General features: G+C 49.0%; 1 protein-coding gene across 6 annotated transcripts in view; it reads left to right on the top strand.

Annotated features, from left to right (window-relative positions):
* Positions 1–650: 650 nt before the first annotated feature.
* The window catches only part of Ptch1 (patched 1), a 62,469-nt gene continuing 43,649 nt past the window's right edge, over positions 651–19,470 (top strand). Inside the window, exons 1-2 of one of the 6 annotated variants that reach the window (XM_021259378.2) lie at positions 651–1,055; positions 10,129–10,321. In XM_021259378.2, coding sequence (XP_021115037.1) covers positions 1,053–1,055; positions 10,129–10,321 — 196 coding nt within the window. In that variant the 5' untranslated portion in view covers positions 651–1,052. Of the gene's footprint in view, positions 1,056–7,935; positions 8,677–9,173; positions 9,568–9,588; positions 9,988–10,128; positions 10,322–10,895; positions 10,917–19,470 lie in introns of those variants that run through there. The other 5 variants (XM_021259379.2, XM_004846083.4, XM_021259380.2 and 2 more) reach the window with 5 other exon arrangements.

Below are 19,470 nucleotides of genomic sequence, written 5' to 3' on the forward strand. Positions count from 1 at the left end.
CACAGTAATTGGAAGGGAAAAGAAGCAAATATCAATTAGGGATTCCTCAGTCAGCTACTAATCTTTCCAAAAGACCCCACCTTGGTCTCTTCAGAAGTAGCGGCTTCCCAGGGACCTCCAATGGAACCCGGAGGACTCCATGTACAGCTCACTTCTTGTGGTGCTGAACATTTCCCTGGGAAGGCTCGGGTTATCTACCCAGCTCCCGGCCTCCCTGTGGGCCTGTCAACTGCCAGCTTCCCAGCGCTTCCGTGGGAATGCAGCAGGCAAGGGCTTAGAAAACGGAGGCCATGAAAGGTGGAGTTCTTCGGCAGCCCTCGCGGCGCCCCCCATTTCCCCCGGACTGCAGGGGATGGTGAGCGCGCTTCCTCCTTCCCCCCAGCACTCCCTCCCCCTGGGGTTCTGGCCAGAAGGCCAAACGTTAGCAAATAATGTGGGGGGGCACAAGGTGGGGCAGGCGAGGGGTGCCCAGGGATCCCCCGCAGGCCGAGGGGCGGGGGGCGGATGGGGGGTTCGCCGGGGCTCGCGGGCCGGGCCGGACGCCCCCCCACCCCCCGGGAAGGCGGGTAGGGCGCGCCTGTTTACCCAGGAGGGCTGTGCTGATAGCACGCTCCTCGAGTTTACTTTGCTTTCCTTGAGTTTATTGTAAAGGGGTAAAGTTTTCGGGTCCGTCACGTGACCCTGACAGGTCCGGCCTATGGCGCGGCGGACCACCCACGCCGAGGGCCACGGAGCGGCTTAATAGCAACAGCCTTGGGATTGTGCGTCCGCGCCGCGCTCGCCGAGAGACCCGCGGCCCGCGCCGGGGTTCTTACCCTTTCCGCTGCTTTTGTAAAGACGGAGGAGGAGGAAGAGAAGACGAAGAGTAAGACCAAGAAAAAGACGACGACAGGAAAGACAAAGAGACCTGCGGCGGCCCGGCCAGGGGGAGACCGAGGAAGGCCGGGAGAAGACGGAGAAGCGTTGGACGAGGAAAAAAGGGCTGAATGTGAACTCCAAGCCCGGGTCCGCGCCCTTGGCACCGCGCTCCGGGCAGGGGCTGACGGCCGGCGATGGTGAGTGCGCCCCGGCCCCGCGCGCCGTGCGCCCCGGTCCCCGCGCTCCGTGCGCCCCGGGCGCGGACTGGGGAGTTAGCCCAAGCGCCAGGCGGCGGGGCGGGCCGGGGAACGGCTCCGGGGGGAGTTCCCACGGAGGGGGTGGCCTGGGATCTCATTTTCACGCTTGAGAGGGTCGCCGCCTCGGCTTCCGCTCCCCAGTCCGGTGGTGGCCCCTGGCTCGCGAGTGGAGGCAGAGCTGGTGAACGCGGAGCTGGTGCGTAGAGTGACAGCGCCGGGGGCGGGCTGGGGGCTCCGGGAGCGCGCGCGCGCGCGCGCGGACGCGGGTTCTTTCCTCCGGAGGGCGCGGGCGCACGCCTTCGCACCCTTGCCCAGTGCTCCGGGAACCCCGCGGGGACACCTGGCTGATTGGGACGCCTAGGGCTGGAGGGAGGCACTTTACCAAAATCCGGGGCTCCTACACCCATCTCCCCGCCGCCGCTGTTGGGAAACAGGACCACAGGGACGTTCTGCACAAGGGGCCACGGCAGGGGCGAGGTGTGTTGACTCCTGCGCCCACAGTTGGGGCGCACTTGTGCCTCCTACCCATTAAAGAGATGAGCGAGTAGCCCAGTGCAGAGAACGAGAAGTGCTGCCTTGGGGGAGCCCGGAGGTGGGTCGGACTAGCCCAGACCCTCTTGGGCCCGGGCCCAACACTGGGACACAGGACCTCCAGAGACTATCTCTGGGTGACAAGTGTGTGTCTCAACACATTTTAAGTTCATGTTTAAAATGATGCCCAGTGTGTGGGTGAACAGCAAGTCCTAAGTTTTCTGATTTCAGTTTTCATCGCCCTAAAAATCCTATGGGTTGTTGTATATGGGAAACACCCAGAGACCTCTGTTTTGCTGGACCTGGGAGAGAAGACTGTCTTCCTCCCTTTCACCCTTCCTCCCTGGGGAGGAGAAATACAAAAGAACTAGACATAAATAATAAAGACCCACAATGGGTGGTTCTAAATATTTAATAATTGGATCACTGAGGTCTTGAACTACTACAATAGTCTTTTTTCCGAATTCTTTGTGTGTTCGGTTGAGTTTTTTTGTTTTGTTTTGTTTTGGTTTTTTGGCTCCAGTAGTTCAACATGCAATTAATTGCCTCCACAAAGAAAGACAATGCTTTTTGGTGTCATCCTTTGGTACTGTAACTTATTATTTCTGGGTGGTACCTCAAGTAAATTGTTGCCTCAGGTGCATTGTGTCCCCATGTTGTAAAACAAGGGGCTTTCAACTGTAAGTTTGTGTGTGTTCCAGTTGTCACCCAGTGTCCTTCCACCAAGCAAATTTAAATGTTGGATCGAAGTGGACACCAATAGACCCCACCATCTTAATATGACCATTCTCAATTTGAGGTTTTAGCTTCATTTCAAACTCACTATGAGAGGTGTATCTAATTTCTAGTTATAATCTAGTCATAATCTGACAGGCTATTTGAACAGGAGTTAGCATCATTTGGAATTATTTTATGAAAAGATTTTTTAAAAGGCTGTATTACAAATTGTCTTCAACTTTCTAGATAGAAAAATTTATAGGGTGAATCAATATGGGTTAAAGTATTTATCCTCTGTCTCTCTCTCTCTCTCTCTCTCTCTCTCTCTCTCTCTCTCTCACACACACACACACACACACCTTTTATTTTCCCCAGCCTCTGCCACAGTGTATAATGCCCTATTGAGACGTGTAGGCGTGATGTGTAAACCGGATTAGCAGTATGAAAGAAAGACACACAATAAGCTAGAATTGTTTTACTTCCCTTTCATTTCTCATGCCTATATCTAATAAATTTGTTGCTCCAGCAGTGGGTCAAAGGGATCATGTTGCTCAGCTGCTTTTTCATGCAGGACCCAATGGCAGAGATCACTGAAATGAATGGTGTGCCTTCTGCCAGATGCAAAGCTTGATATAGATATATTAGGGAGATAGAGATGAGGTGAGAGAGATGGAGGAGAAAATGTTCATAGTCTAGGGCTTTCAAGAATACATCTCTATCCATTAAAGTCTTGTGGCTAAGAAGATAGAGAAGGGGAGGGGATCAATAGGAGGGTCAATTCGATGTTTTCTTTCAAGTTCATTGAAGGCATTGAACATTGTCTGCAATTGGTGGCATTCTTAGCAAGAGAATACCAATAGCTTTTGGCATCGTATAGAGTCTAATTCCCCTTTTAAACTTGTATTTAAACCTGGAGTGATCAATGGAGAGATTTCTGGGACCTCCTCAGGGTATCTCCCTTCTGCCACCCTCTCCACTCTCAGCTCACTGTGAGCTCCAAAATGCCAGTGCTCCGGGTTTGTTCTGTAGACTTCTCATTTACTCTTTTGTGGAGTTGGGAGCAGCTTCCCATTAAAGGAGATCAGGGGTAATTAGCAGCATTATTTTGACAAGTTGGCTAGAGCTGTTCCCTGTTCCTCCAGCCTGGGGAGGTAGGGGTTGGGGGGATAAGGGCAGGAAACTGAAGGTGGAAGGCAAAAGGGGAGGAGGATCAAGCCCAGTGGTTTTACATTTTGTGGCTGCTGAATCTTTTTTTCCTCCTCCTCCCTGAAACCTTTAGACTCATTTTCTACCATCACCTTTTAAGTAAATACAAAAACTGCCAATGAAAAAATAATGAAGAATTCTTAGGGAACCAAGAAAATGTGGATGGTGGCATACTGACTTCAGGAGAGTCAAGACTCAACTCTTATCCAAGGTACCTACTTTGAACCGCTTAGGCCCCCCCATCACTCACATCTTGTATCCATGGCACCTCATCCATACACAGAATAGTACATCAAGTCCTCATTCATCTCTCCCAAATAGAATACTGTAGGATTTAATGTCATGCTTGCAATTCTTTGGATTTCTGGAAGAGAGTATCAAACTCATTCAACAAAATTATAAATGGCCCAAGGGTCAAATTACTTGGAATTTACCCCTTTATTCATACACACTCTGCAGAAATTAGCTAAATTGCGTTGGATTTTAAAGATTCATTTGATTTGATCTGGGAAACCAGTGAAAAGTTAAATCTCACTGTGGCTTTTCAGAACTGCACCACGTATGGCTCCCATAATAGCTTATCATTGGAACAGCCCTACATCAAGGGCAGATGTTTTATTTCAGTGTCATCTTTTGGATAATCTGATGTCATTTTTGAGATGTGTGTAGCATGGCCATGGCTATTTGAAGCATTGGAACAGAGAAGGGAGGAGTTGTGAGGGGATCTAGAGAGTTGAAGGAATATGTCTTGAAAACTAAACTCTAGGAAGTGTTGGATCTTGATGGTGAGAAAAAACCGACACTTTAGGCACTGAGATGAACTTTACTTAGAAAGAGAAATAGATCCCTCAGCTCTTGCTTCACAGAGGGTAGCAACTCCTGCTGGTTGATAAAGCCCTAATCTCTCACTTACTTGGTAACTCTCACCAGGGGAGCCACTAGGCAGAAAGGCCATTAAAGAGTCTTGTGTTACCCAGCAGACACCTTAGCAGGCCTAGCTCCTCCAATCAGCCTTCTCCCAGGTCTGTGGAATCCTGGTGGTTAGTTAGAAGTTAACAAACCCGGTGTGGTGCAGCAGTCCTTGCACAGGGCATGCATATTAAAGCGGACAATGCTTACAAATGTAAATAAGGGCAGATTGATTAGGAACAACATTATCGCTGGGAATGTCGCCTTCGCATGCATCAGCAATGAGGCAAATTGGGGGCAGCCTCAGCCCTGACCACCCAAGTCGAGCAGGCTTTTACACTGGCTCCTCTTCCCTTTCTTAAAACGTTACAGAAACAAGGCCAATTAGATCCTCAAAGTAATTCATCTCTGTGTATGAAAAAAGCAGACCACAGGGGAAGCGGCGGGTAGGGGGTGGGGAGATTAAGATAGCGCTTGTTAGAGCGAGGCTGGGGATTGCATCCAGGAACCGACGGGTAGAATTTACAGGCCAGAACCATTGTTTGAGATGCTGAAAAGTTAACTTATCAAACAGTGGGCGATGGGGCTCAGGGCGCTGAAAACCTCTGGGATCAATGTTCAAAATGTTTAGGAATTAAGTCGAATTGAGGGAAAGGAGCCTGGTGGAAGAGACTTTGCCAACGAAGTGATCCATATGTGGCAGCCGCCAGGACGCGCGCAATGAGAAGTGCGGGACCGGAGAGTACATAACCCCAAATTCCATTCCAGAATTTTATAATTCCTACACTGAAACTGCTTAAGGAAAAGGTTGGGGAGGGGTCGCTAGTATTTTGGTCCAAAATGTTGTAAACAAGTCTGAAAAAACGTAGCAACGTGTCTATAGCTACAGTTGACAGAACAAAAAGCCTCGAATATAAAAACAGGCTGACATAAAATGAGGTGTGCTACCCCTAAGTCTCTTTAAAGGTGGTGGTGGGGGTGGGGGGGACAATTTCCAGCAGCAAGCACCAAGCAGCTTGACTCGAAAGGTCTGCAGGACCATTTAGTAAAAGCTAACACAGCAAACCACTATTCCTGTTTCATGCTACTTAACAAACATACTAAAGCCCAGGATTTTACTCTGAGATTAAACTACTACGTGTTCAGTTTCTCTGCGCTATTATTTATTGATGTAGGGTCGTTTTCCATTGCATCGTGCTAGCCTTCCCCTCTAGATTTCAGCAGCTCTTCCCAGAGCTGCTCACAAAATCACGTGTTCCTTGGGAGTTTATGAGTTTTGAATTTAGGCGCTGGCCGGGTAGTTGGGTCCTCCTGATGCGGTGATCACCCACAAGCGCATCTACCTTCTTTGTTCCTTTCCCCCCGCCCCGGTCACCCTACCCCGCTCCGGGTACCGCACACTTTTGCCAGGCTCGGGATTTTAAAGAACAAGGGCTCCCAGTGAAACCAGGAAGGAGAAAAGGCTAGAGGGAAAGTGGCGAAGCTGGGCCAGGAGGGGAGAGATAGAGAAGGAAGAGAGCAGAGAACAAGGAAGGGGCGAGAAGGAAGCGGGGCCAGGGGAGCCGCGGGAGGAAGCAAGGGGCGGGAGGGCCGGCTGCCTGGCCCCCCGCGGGAGCCGCGCACACCGCCCCGGTGGCCGCCCGGGCTGCTAAACGGGGAGGACTCCGTGCGCGCCGCCATTGGCCGGCTGCGGGGAGGCCGCGCGCGCATTGGGCAAAGCCCGGCTGGTCCGCCTCCAGGAATGTACTACGGCGCGTCCGGCACGTCCGTCCGCGCCGGCGGGGCGCGCGCCTGCTCCAGCCCCCGGGGGCCGCGCCGCGGGCCCAGTTCTCGGCCTTGCGACCTGCTCGGCCTAAGGCGGCGCGCGCGGACGCGCCCGCCCTGGTCACGTGTCTGCGCGCGCTCCGCCTTCTCCCCCCGCTCCTCCCTCTTTCCCTCCATCTGGGTTCCTTTCTTTCCTTTTTTTTTTTTTTTCAATGAACACACACCGTGTGCATCTTAAAGTCACACTGCCCCATTTCACGGCTTCAGTCGGCTTCTCACAACCGCGGGTCCCTCTGCAGTTCAACTCCAGAAAAGAAAGGAAGAAAGAAAAAAAAAAGGAAGAACCAAATACTAAACAGACAGAATCGTGGGTTTGTGGACTGAACTTGAAAATGTAAGAAAAACGCATCCCACCCTAGAAAAAAAATTTTTTTTCTTAAAAGCGTAGCTGTGTAGACAGTTTATTTAATTTGCTTCTGGCCACAGTATCCATCACCCCCCAGAGGTCGCGTGTTTTCTTCCTGAATGGAAAGCGAGTTTTTGGGATGTCTTGATGACTCTTGGGTGCAGGATCGATACAAATCCTCGCGACCTGCGCACAATTTGTTTCGAATAAATCTAACAAAAGTTTCTATTATCCCTACTTCACGCTGTTATTAAACATAAAAGGATGCATACTCATTTTTGTTTTTAAAACAGTTTAAAACTACTTTTTACAAAGTTGTGATTAATAAAAAGGATGCGGGATCCAAATTAACCCAAAATCATGACAACTTTCTCAAGTAAATGATTCCATTTCTCTGGGTCGTTGAAAGAATTGTTTTTATGAATGTTACATTAAAGATTCAAATAAAAACGCTTCTGCCTCCACGAGACTGTTTTGGTATCTAGATTCTACGTTTATAAAACAGTGACTCCTTCAAACCAGGACTATGCTGTCCTGGGGTGTGTGTGTTTCTGTGTGTTGGGGGGACCGTTGGGGGCAAGACGGATTTGAAGAAACAGTGCCTTTTCCCAACGTCCTTGCTTTCCTCTTTAACTTTCCATTTTGTTTGTCTTAATATGAGGCGTTGTTCCCTGCGAGAGCCTAAGTCTTGCCTTTAGTTATAAAAGAAAAGAGAGGAGGAAAAAAAAATCTGGCACACACTGGCGCACTATCCACTACCCTGTCATTATTGGTGCAGGCCTGGGAATTCAAGCCGGACCTCCCAGTATTCGCTGCAGCTTGAGGCCAAGGTGCCTCTGAAAGCGTTTTCTTTGAGGAATTTCAGAAATTGTTTAAGCGCTTAAAAAAATATTACATGCCCCCCGTGTCTATCGTGAAGTAAATGCTCTTGTGTGTGTGTTCGCGTGTGTGTGCGCGCGCAAAAGGCGTCTCACCAAAAAAGAAAAAAGAGACACAGTTGAAAAGAAAAGGAATAAGAAAGGAGGGGGGAGCATTCCTTAATGGAAGAACTGCGTGCGAGAAGGTTGGCGCTCGCGGGGGCTCCCCCCGAGGCCGGGGAAGCACACACTGGGGTTGCCTACCTGGGTGGTCTCTCTACTTTGGTGAGCTGTTGCTAAGCAGCTAATAATAGTCATGTTTGCTGAGTAATTTCTGCCCTCGGTGAGCCAATCGCGGCGCAGAAACCCAAGCCATCTGACAGCCCCGGGGGCGGGAGCTCCAGCCTTTTTCTCTTTCGCTCGCTTGCTCCCCCTCCACCCCCTCCCCTCCTCCTCCTCCTCTTTCTCCAAATGGAGAGAGTTCTTTTTTTTCTCCTTCCATCTCATCTATTGAATCAAGGAGCTGCTGCGGCCGCTGCCCGCCGCACACACGCAGAGCGCAGTCCCCAGGTCCCGGGAGCTAGGGAGGCGCGCGGCGCGGGGGCAGAATGGTCCAGCGGGTCGGCGAGGGGCCCGAGAACGCCGCGTCCGGGACCAAGCAGCAGCCCCAGGCGCCGCCTCCGCCCGCGGGAGCTGCAGGAGTCTCGGGAGCCGCGCCGGCCCGGTGTCGCTGAGCCCCGCCGGGGGTCTCGGCCGTGAGGGTCGGGGGCGCGCGAGGCCAAGCTCGCCCCGCGCGCGGAGGACTGGAGACCGCGGGACCCCCGCGCGATGTGGCAATGGAAGGCGCGGGCTCTGAAGGCGCGGGGGCCGCCGCGTGAGCAGGTCTGTCGCCCGGAGCCCGAGCCCCAGAGGCCGGCGGCGAGCAGCGTCCTCGCGAGCCGGGCGCCCGGGGGTGCGCAGCGGCGGCCCGGGGAGCCTCGGTCCCCGCGGAGGAGGCGGCGGCGGCGGCAACATGGCCTCGGCGGGTGACGCCTCCGAGCCCCAGGACCGCGGCGGCGGTGGGCGGCGTAGAAGAACCGGGGGGCTGCGCCGAGCCGCCGCGCCGGACCCGGACTATCTGCACCGGCCCAGCTACTGCGACGCAGCCTTCGCTCTGGAGCAGATTTCCAAGGTGCATTTCGGACTCCTCTTTCCACTCTCCCTTCCCTCTTCCTCTCTACGGTCGCCCCTGCGCGCGCGCTTGCGCTTACACACACACACACACACACACACACACACACACACACACACACACACACCTCTCCAGGAAAAGCTGCAGACAAGTGGGGCTTGAAAAATTCAAACCCTCCGTCCGGTCCTAGTTGGAAAGGCTGTCTGAGGTCCGCAGGGGGTGGAGGAGTGTGTGTGTCTGTGTGTGTATGTGTCTGCGCGCGCGCCCCCTCCCCGGCGAGCCTTTTCCGGAGCTTCGGGCAGCGGGCCACCGAGGACCACCTCTAGTGCGGCTGCGGTGCAGCTCGCCCCGCGCCCCAGCCTCCCTCCTCCCGCGCTCCGGCCCCAACGTGCAGCCTAAACCCCTGTAACGCTGCCACATTTCTTAACATCTTGGAGAAGGAGGCGGAGTGGAGAGAGGCGGAGAGAGGAAGGGGGCAGGGAGCCGAAATAAAGGTGGTTTCCTTTTTTGGCAGCCGGTTTTGCTTTTGTTGAGCTTCAAACCTCTGCTCCCTTAAAAATTATCCTCAGAAGAGGACATACCCCCTCTTCTTTTCCGGTTTTTGAGCCGCCAGTCCTCCGACCCTGACGGGTAGAGGGAGCGTGGTAAATAAATTGCCACCTTAAATCTGCAGTGCGGGTGTGCGGGGCGGCCGGGTTCATTGTGTTTATGGGGCCGGCTGAAATGTGTGGAATCCGGGGAAGGCGAGCACCGAGAGGGGCCGGGCAGGGGCCCCGCTTGCGCCCGCCTGAGCCCGCCTGCGCTCTGCCTGCCCCGTGCACTCGGCGTGTGTAACGTTAGCCAGGAGGGAAAGATCCTTGTGGCTGCCCTCTTCCGATCCCAGATTCTGTCGTAAGTCGCCGATGGCTGCCCGGCTTCCTAATTCCGCTCGCACAGCGTCTCCCAACGCCGCTGAAATGCGCCCTGAGTGCGCTCCGGCGGCCGCGTTCTCCACGTGGACCCCCACTGACTACCACTTGGGCTAAGGGACTCGCAAAATACGGTCCCTCCAAAGCATGCCCGCCCTAGTACCCGTCTGGAGAGGAGTCTCGGAGCCGAGCTTAAAGGAAGGGGGTCGTGGTTTCCCGGTTCCTAAGTGCCGGGCTCCTTCTCTGGAATTACGCAGCCCCTCCCTTCCCTGCTCTGGGGCGAATCCTACTCGCGTCCAGCGTTTTCTGTCTGCCCTGACTTTTTCTTCCAGTATTTCGCCCCAGGTCATACTCCAGGACGTCGCGCTAGCCACGCGTGAGGTGGCCTTGCTGTTCTCAAGGGGTAGCTGACTTTTGATTTATGACCAGTCAGGCTCCCCGTCCCCACACCGGGTCCTAGCCCTAGCTCGAGGTCCGTGGGGGGGGGGGGGTCCCGGGCGGGCGACTCCCCGGCGTTTACTCCTCCCTTCTGCTTCGTCCCCAGGGGAAGGCGACCGGCCGAAAAGCGCCGCTGTGGCTGAGAGCGAAGTTTCAGAGACTTTTATTTAAACTGGGTTGTTACATTCAAAAAAACTGCGGCAAGTTCTTGGTTGTGGGCCTGCTCATATTTGGGGCCTTCGCGGTGGGATTAAAGGCAGCTAATCTGGAGACCAACGTGGAGGAGCTGTGGGTGGAAGGTAAGCAACCCGCGCCCCTTTCCTTCCCTTTCCTCCACTCTATGGGATGAAGACATTCGACGGCGTGTATCTAGGGCGCGGCCGTGGCGTGGCCAGTGCGAGCCCCCAGCCCGGACCCGGGGAACTGTTTATTGTTTGGGCTCCTGGCCTCAAGCCAGGCCCGCCGACAAAGGCCGCGCTGTGACCGGCTCGGGGCGCCGCGCTTCGCTAGGTGTGGGGGGACGGATGGCAAAGGCGCAGGGCCTCTCGCGGGACCACTCGGCGCGGCTGGGGGTCCCGGAGCACGCTGCTGCCGCCGCCCGCCTTGTCCTGGCCCCGAGACGCGGCTCCAGGAGGGCCTCTCGGGTTCGGGATTCTCGGCTCTGTGCCCTTCCCTCTCCCACCCCCACCCAAGGCGCGCGGAGAGAAAGGAACGAGGGCGGGGTGGGGGGGAGGCCACCACTGGCGGGAGGGAGTGCGCGCGCCCCGGCGGCCGGCGCGCTGGGGGGGGGGTGGGGGGGGAGCGGGCGCAGTGCCGGCCTGCGGAGGCGGCGGCGTGTGTGGTCCTGTTTTTGGACAGCTTTCAACTCTGGGGGAAAAAAACATTTGTCTCAAGGTACGAAAAAAGGGGGGTGGGGGGAGGAGTTAAAAAAATAGTAAAGTACAGACTGGAACGCATGTTTGCAAAGTAGATTAATGTTTCCTCGCGGGTGGGGACTTTTTAAATGGAATTATTCTGGAGGAAGGCTGCATTTTGCAGGCAGAAAAAAAAGTCTAAAGAACGTGGATTGGAAGGGAGAGTCCACGGGAACTCTCCGAGGAGGAGTCTACCAGTGTTTCATTCAAGTTCCTCACTTTGGGTGTTCTTGTTGCTTATCTTGAAAAAGGAGTTTAAATTTAAAGTAGGAACCCCCCCCCCCCCATTTTGCATTCTTTTGGTGACACAGTCTCAGTTCCTTTCTGTTCTAGGATCTGGTATTTTTGAAAAGTAATGAATCCTGTTTGGAAGCATTTTACCCTTTTAAATACTGTTTTGGCTCATTTCTTTCAAGAGGGTAGGATAGAAAGATTGGAGTAGTTAGTGCAAATATTTCAGACCAAAAATAACTGGAGCACTCCTAGTGAAAGCTGCCCAAGACAACTTGGAAGCTGAACAGTTACATGCGTAATTGCTTCATTGATCCCTTTCAGGATACTGCTGGAGACTAACTTTGGCGAATATTCTGTTATTCTTACAGTGTTTTGCAAGCCTACGGTGGTGAAGTATTTAGTTGAGAGTGACAATTAAAATTAAAACCAGAAAACATTTGTGCTTTAAGTAGCTTGGCAATTAGTACGAAATTGTTTCTTTGGATTGAATCCATTGGGTAATTTCCCTCAGTGTGGTGCTTCATTATCATTGGTAGATGAAAGGAGGGTTTTATTGAGCACCTATTATGCCCCAAGTAACAAATTTACTGAGCACCGATGTTGTCCTCACACTGTGGTAGGTACTGTAAGGGACTCTGAAGCATGTGAGACGATGCACAGGTTCATGAACTTGAAACAACTAAGAGTCCAGTGCACTTGGACCAATTGTGTTCCCAGTTGGAATGAACCATGAAGGTTAAATAGAGAAAAAGAGCTTCCAGACTGGGGAGACTCAGAGAGAGGAGGAAGGAGGATGTTCTAGTAGGGGACCAGAAGCAGAGGAAAGGGACAGATCCAGCAATGGCTCGAGCAGAATAGAGAGGCTTCAGTTTGATGCCTGGCTTGTCATGGGCCTAGGGGACAACTGAGGATGACAGGGCTGGGCTTTGGAGTGGTGCTTTTGGTTAACTGCAGACACTTTCCATAGGTTCATCCTTAAGTTTGCATTGTCAGTGATAGGATTTAAACAACGTTAAAGAGAGATACATAGTAATTTTTCTTAACATTGCATACTTCAACCTAGAAATATATTTGTGCATTACTGTATATAACGCATTTCAGGACTCAAGGGAAAGAGAAATGTGCTTTATATCAGTCTTAATGGGTTCCAGTTGGTTTAGTGAAATTTTTACCTGAGATAGACCACTTCTGAGTTTCTTTTTGTTTTTCACAATTTGATCTACTGTTAACCTTGACCTTGATCTGTCATTCATTCATTCATTCAGTGTAGATTCTTCCCCTGTGGAAGCAGCAGATTTCATAAATGCAGGTACACCCAGCCAGAGAGACTGCCTCACAATTTGATAGTTTTATTTTCAATTCAGAGTAGAGGTAACCCACGTGGAGATCTTGTTTATGATACAGGGAGCTTAGGGTTTGTGTCAGGAATCAGACTTGTGTACACATACCCTTTTGGGAGTAGGAATTCCCTGCTTCCCTAGACAGAAGTGGAGATCAATGAATTAAAATGAGTAACAGCTCCAACTTTGGATCCATTTTGTGCTTCTGTCTCTTGGATTAATTCTTTATCACTGTCAGCAAAGAAGTGTGTTATATGACGCCTTCTTAGAAGAGATTGTAAAAGTTCCAACTTTTTACAGAAAGCAGGTGCTACATACATAAACCAGATTAGAGGTTGCAGATTTTTCTGGTTAGAAAGCATAGAAGGGAAGAAATGTAAAATTTTAAGCAGAGAAGGATGCGAAAGGACAGTTTGGAAAAATGCTGTTCTGTGATTCTATGGTATTTGATACATATCCAGTTACCTTTGTGATTATGTATGTGTATGCATGTAGTCTGTGTGTCTTCCCAGGTGCCAAGATATACTGGTATTTGTAATACAGCTAGCAAATTAAGGAATCCAATTGACTTTAACTTGACTTTTAATATTTTAACAAGCTGGAGAAGTATAGTTTCATAAAGGTAGCTTAAAAGCATTAGTCTTAAATACAACAGACCAACATAACAGATATATATGATATACATAACGCAGGTGAGCAGAGGTGAAAGAACTTTCTGATTGTATCAATGTTTATATAATGACTGCCTTTTAAGAACCTGTTCAGTTACATGTTTGATGCCAGCTTGGGCCTTGGGGTTATATTTGCAAGTCACATGTCAAATTACCTCACTTGTGAATGAAATGATAAGATTTGGTAAAGAATAGATAGAGTGATGTGGTGGGCATCTGCTGTTGCAGAAAGTGATGGTGGCTGTGGGGGAGACACTGATTGTCATTTAAACATAGTAGCAGTCACTGAACACGAGTTCCCTGTGCCTTTTCTGTCAGGACTGCCATACACAAACCCTACCCTCAGGGGACCTCCACCCATCAGGCACACAAACCCATGTGTGGGTGGTTAGCATGCAGAGTGGCCCTGCCAAGATGACAAGGAAGGCAGGGATGCCTTCCATGATGGCCCCTGGAGGTGGCCTGAGCCAGGCACAGGGGGTGGTGAGGGTGGGTTACACCTAAGCAGAAGGAACAGCGAGGTCAAAGGCTCAAAGAGGACTGTAGGCAGCCTCCGTCCTCACCTGCGTTCCATGAGGGCAGGGAGGCAGTGAGGGCAGGGAGGCAAAAGTGGGAGCCCTGAGGCTGGGAAAGTCTGCAGGGTTCTCTCCCAAGTACAAAAGTGTTTGTTTGTCTGGTGATTTATGCTAATGTATTTGGCTTCTAACGTCCTCCCTGGTGTCATAAAGGTTTTTACCTGGATCTCGGGGTTGCAGAAGGAAACATACATTTTTAATCTTGCCCAATTTTCTGTTGGCATTTAGTTTAGCTGATTTTGTTTTGTTTTGTTCTGTTTTGTGTGAGTCAGGGTCTCCCAGTGTTTTCCAGGCTGGCCTCGAAAGTGTAGCCCAGGCTGGTATTGAACTCAAAGTGATCCTCCTGCCTCAGTCTCCCAGAGTGCTGGGATTAGAAGCGTGTGCCACCAATCCTGGCTTTGTTTCGCAGTTTTATCCTCCTATCCTCCTTAATATTTGTTTTCCTTCATATTAACCTCCCGCTAACCCTCTCTCTGACACAAGTTTGTCATCAAGACTCTCCAGTGACAGTGTTCATTTATCTCTTTGAGCTTTTTGTTTTTTCTTAAAGCTTGCCTTAGCCTCCCTTTCTACAAAGGGTAGCAGCCTTGAGATGAAATCCATATTGCCTCGGTGTTTAGTTGTTAACTGCTCTGAAGGCCTTTGTCAAGGGAGGAGGTGGGTGAGAGTGATCATATGTTTTAAAAGAATTTTTTAAAATGTGCTTTCTGCACATAAGTGCCCTCCCATTTGTACCTCAATAGTATTATGTCCTTGAATCCAGGCACTAAGTTATAGGAGAACTTTGAGATTTAGCATTTTACCATATTTTCAGCTTTGGCACTTTTAACATTTGAGACTGGAAATCCTTTGTTGCAGAAGGTTGTCCTGTGTCCTGTAGGATACTTAGCAGCATCTTTGGCCTCTACCCACTAGATGCCAGTAGCAATCTCCTAGATGTGTCACCAAAATGTTTGTATTTATTGCCAACTGTCAGGAAGTTGGAGGATTGCACAAAATCACCGCAGTTGAGAACTGCTGGTTTAAAAAATAACTCCAAGTAGAAGATCTATGCTGTGCAGATAGAATATTTATGTATTTAATATATTTAATATATTTAGAGTAGGCTACACATGGAACTGGGGTTTGATCTTTTAAGGCAAATCTCCCATACCATCTTTGATATTTACTGACCAGAATAAGTCATTTCATTTCATGCTGCTAATTTAAATATTTAATTTTTCCTGAGAATGATGTTAAATATCAAATAAAAAAACACCATGAGGACAGATGAAGGCCATGGTGGGGTCTATATTTGATTACTTTCTGCCATCCACAGTGGGCCAAACACTTTTACCATGACTTTTAGAAAGCTTTAATAGAAAACATCACACTGAAATAACAGTAACTTCCAGAAGCCCCATGTAGTGCTTTTGCTTTTGGTGGTCCCGGCCTCCTCTAGATGTTTCTGTACACCCCACTGTCCCCGAGTTACAGAACAGAGTTGGGGGCCACTGGTGGGAATCAGCCAGAAAGGGACAGTGGGTTCTGCTGTCCTCCTTGTTATCACCCAGTTTCTGCTCCTGTGGGACAGTGAGCTTTGGGGCATTTCACAAGTGACAGAAAGACAACGTGAAATGCAGCTCCCTTTTGTTCCCTGCATTTAAAATATCTAACAGCCTCAGGTGCCTCCTATACAGGGCAGTTGATGGCCCGGTGAATCCCCCATACAATACATCTGTGAGGCCTGCCTGTCTTGACCCTGCATACCCTTGGGCTAGGGTGGGGGGTTTTCACACACAGGTAACACCTCTTGGAGGTTCCAGAAAATGACAGTTGCCAGATGTATGAGCCGTATGAGCCGCCTGATGCGTTTGTTTAGATTATGCACCACAGCTGATGCTGAGATTAATGCTGGCTGGAACTCTATGGGAGATTTGTCTGGTTTCCACAATGCCATGTTTATATTTCATTTGGATTTCTCCCTCAAAGCTGACCTGCCTGTGACCCCCCCCCCAACCTTGTCCACTTGGAACTTTAACTTCTCATGCTGGAGGACAGAGGGAACACAGTTTTGCAAAGAAAGGGGCTTCTCATGTGGCTGCCTCCCACCTGGTCCATGCCAGGTATCTGCCTTGATTGAGCCCCCTAAAGAGTATGCTATGCCATTTTCTGCTCAGGGGCTACATTTAACTTTACTGTATTTATTTATTTATTTATTTAGGTGCCAGGGATTGAACTCAGAACCTTGTGCTTGGCAGGCAGGCGTTGTGCCGCTGAGTTATATCCCCAGCCCTCCATTCAACTTTGAAAGTTCTTTTGACTTTTAAAACAAATATGGGAATATTTTAAAATTACTTTTAAAGGGGCCAGATTTAATAGAGGCTGTTTTGCATGATCATATTTTAAAATATTTTTGGTACCATTTTGATACTGTTTGGGAGGAGAAAAAGTTGAGGGAATTGCAACTATGTAAGATAGGCTTAAAAGTCACCATAGCTACACGAGTCTGTTACTGTAATACTATTATTTCCTGTGCCCTTCACTGGCTCCCTGACCTCTTCCAGTTCCTTCTTTCCTCCTCCTTTCTGTCTCTTCTTTTTCTATCCTGCCCTCCTTCCTTCCACCTACCCACCCACTTGTAATCTGCTGCAGTCATTTCCTCCCAACTGGGGCTCTGGAGTTACTAGTGTGAAATCTGAAATGGTCCTGAGTCTAATGAACCACAGACAGAAGGGAATCAGAAAATGTATTATTGCATACTGGCTGCAGGAGACAGTAGAAGCAGAGGTGACATTTGTACCCTTGGGGTTCTTAGCTTGGTTAGAGTTGGGTCCAAGACCATACTCTTTGATGGGATCTTGTCAGCAGAAGACACACTTTTCCTATTAAAGATTCAGGACATTTTTATGGACTTTGAGGTAACCTTAGAATCCATTAACAAGTTCTTTGTATACCAGCCCCCCAGTAGCATGAAAAATAAGTCTTGGTTCCCTGTCCTTACTGTGGCATATGAAATGGGAAGAACTCTAGGTCTTGTAGCACTTTTGCTTTGCTAAGTGAAATAAGAGCCATAACTTTGCCACTCAGGCACCCTGCTTCAGCAGCCTTTCCCTGCTGCCACAGCCAATGGGAATAGTTTAGATAGAGTTAGAAGAGGACAGATTTCCTTATCCAAGTTTTGGCTGACTCCGTAGTCTTAGCTGTTCCAGTCTCATGAGAGGTCTTGGTTGACATCCCAGAGAGCAAAAGGTTTTGCTAGTGGAGGCACTTTGCCTGGACAGATGGAGGAAGCTCCTTGGAATCTGCTCAGTGGAAGCATTCTTTGAACTCATGGATAAAATCAGGGTCATCAAACTATAAACACTTCTGTAAACAGCTTATTTTTTTCTGCCAATCTCTGAATTTGGGTGTTTTATAATTAGATTTTTTTTTCTTAAAAATTTCCCCTTTACACTACATTGTGTAAGGTTTTTTTTCATTCCTACAAATGGTTGTGTCTTTTTAACTAGTTTGATGGAAATAATTAGCTTTCCAAATAGGAAAATGCAGTTATTGAGAACTGTTTGACTGTTGGATGGGTTTTTGGAGTCTGGGTACAGAAAGATGCACCCTTCCTAGGCCCTTGAGGAAAGACTGTACCTGTCATGTTTTATTTGGGGTTTAGAGCACTGTTGAAAAAACAGTTGTCATGTGTTAAGGAAACTTAGCATTTGGTAGGCAGTTAGGTTCCTGATAATGAATGACAAGTTTGTTGTTGGAGAGATTTATAATGTGGCAGGCAGGACCTTGTTTCTAATCCAGAAACCCAGGTATAAGATGCCCCAAATCATCCAAACTTCGTGTGGGTCCCATCAGACCACTGGCTATGAAGACAAGGTCAGTGAGAAGCCAGTTCTATATCACAGCACATGCTTTGTTTATTATTGTTAGGATAAATGAAAAGGAGTAGATTCACTCAGTTTAGCAACCATGATAGTTTGCAATTACTGGTGAAAAGTACAAAAGTAAGCAGAAGAAACTGGAAATGGGCTTTGTTGAGTCAGTGTGCATGATTGCCCCCCCCCCCCAATTTTGCTTAAGGGCTTCTGGCCCCTAGCTTAGGAACCCTGCCCAGAAATCCCAGATGTGTTACATAGTGGAGCACTGCAGTGTAAACACTGCCCTGTGCCATGAGGTAAGGTGGCCCATCTCCCATTTAAGAAGAGCAGGAGAGTAAGAGGGCCAGGCCCTCAGCTTTGCAGTGAGTACAGTAGTGGTAGTTGTACTTTTGGCTGCACAGTGAAGATCTGGAGCTACAAAACCCAGATAAATTAACAGTTTGGAATAGCAACTGGAATTGGTATGCCAGAGAGTGAGATGTGGCTTGGTTAATGTTACCTCATAGAATCAGATACACTTATAAAATGTTGAGCAGGAACTGGGCGTATAGCTCAGTGGTAGAGTGCTTGGCTGGAATGTGTGAGGCCCTAGATTGAAGCCCCAGCTCCACACACACAGAAATCTTGAACAGAACAGAAGTGAGGAGTGGGTTGGAAGAAAGCTATGGCCCTCCCAGCAGCATCCTCTGTCTTAGTTAAATTGGAAGGTGAGGGGAAGCCAGGCTAGAAGGCCGCACCTGCCTTCCTTTACAGTCTCCTACAGTGTCAAGAGAAAGCCTGCTGGGGTGGTTCACCTTCTGCCTGTACACCCACAGATTTATCACGAGGCTGCTCTGGTGTTTTGTAGCCCGGGGGGGGCGGGTGCGTAGCACAAGATGAAAGTTGGCTCCTACTTTCTGGATTGAAGTAAGGAGTCTGCTAATGATGATTGGAGGTGAGGAAGGAGCTAGGCACTTCAGGACACCCTCGAAGTCAGATGAGTTTTACAACTGTGCCCACAATTAAAAGAATTTGAATGCTTAGACTTTATCTGTGCATCCACACAACCTGACACTTAGCAGTTCTTAAGCTGGCTAAAATCAAGAGATTTAAGGAAAATTAACGTGAACACATTTCATGAGTTAGAAATCAGATTTTAGTTTGAATTTAGGTTGTGTCATTAGCTATACTAATATCCTGATTTAAGAAATCCATTCTCTAAGAGTGATCTGAGAAAACTGCTTTAAGAAATGGTAATAAAAACAGGAATTTTGAAAATGTATTTTGATCCACTACTTTTCTTTCTCCAGTTCTGCCATCTTCCCCACCCCCACTCTGATTTCCTTCACTCCTTTAGTCAGAAACCTTCACAAAATAGACAAACATCACACACAGCCTCTTTTTAAATAGAGGCTTTCTAAGCAAGAAAAAAAAATGTCCTAAATGCCCATGAAATTAAATTATTTATTTCTTTGTATCTGATTTTTCCCCCCATGAAATTCACACAGTTGCAATGAGCAAAAAATGATAAATATCATACCATCATTTCAGCCTCTACATGGTCAAGAGGGAGAACTTGCACATGTTTAATACCTTGCTTTAAATTGCAAACAAAGCTTGCAATTTGAGAGAATTGGGATTAGGGCTAAATATCTATTAACTGCTCTTTCTAGAGATTTGGGGAATAGGATGACCCTTTTTTTTTTCTTTCTTTTTTTTTTTTTTTTTTTAATAGGCTACAGTTTCACATGGCTCCCAAAAGAAATCTCTCTCCCTTTTTGTTTCCCACACCAATTGATTTATCATTTTGCTTGCAAGCAGATCCAGAATGTTAGGGCAAGAACACACTCGCTTTTTTCTCGTAACTTTTTTGTT

Source organism: Heterocephalus glaber, unplaced genomic scaffold (assembly GCF_053883595.1).
Source record: "Heterocephalus glaber isolate CG9 unplaced genomic scaffold, H.glaber_assembly_v1.0 deba00000594, whole genome shotgun sequence".
In the NCBI taxonomy this organism is placed as follows: Eukaryota; Metazoa; Chordata; class Mammalia; order Rodentia; family Bathyergidae; genus Heterocephalus; species Heterocephalus glaber.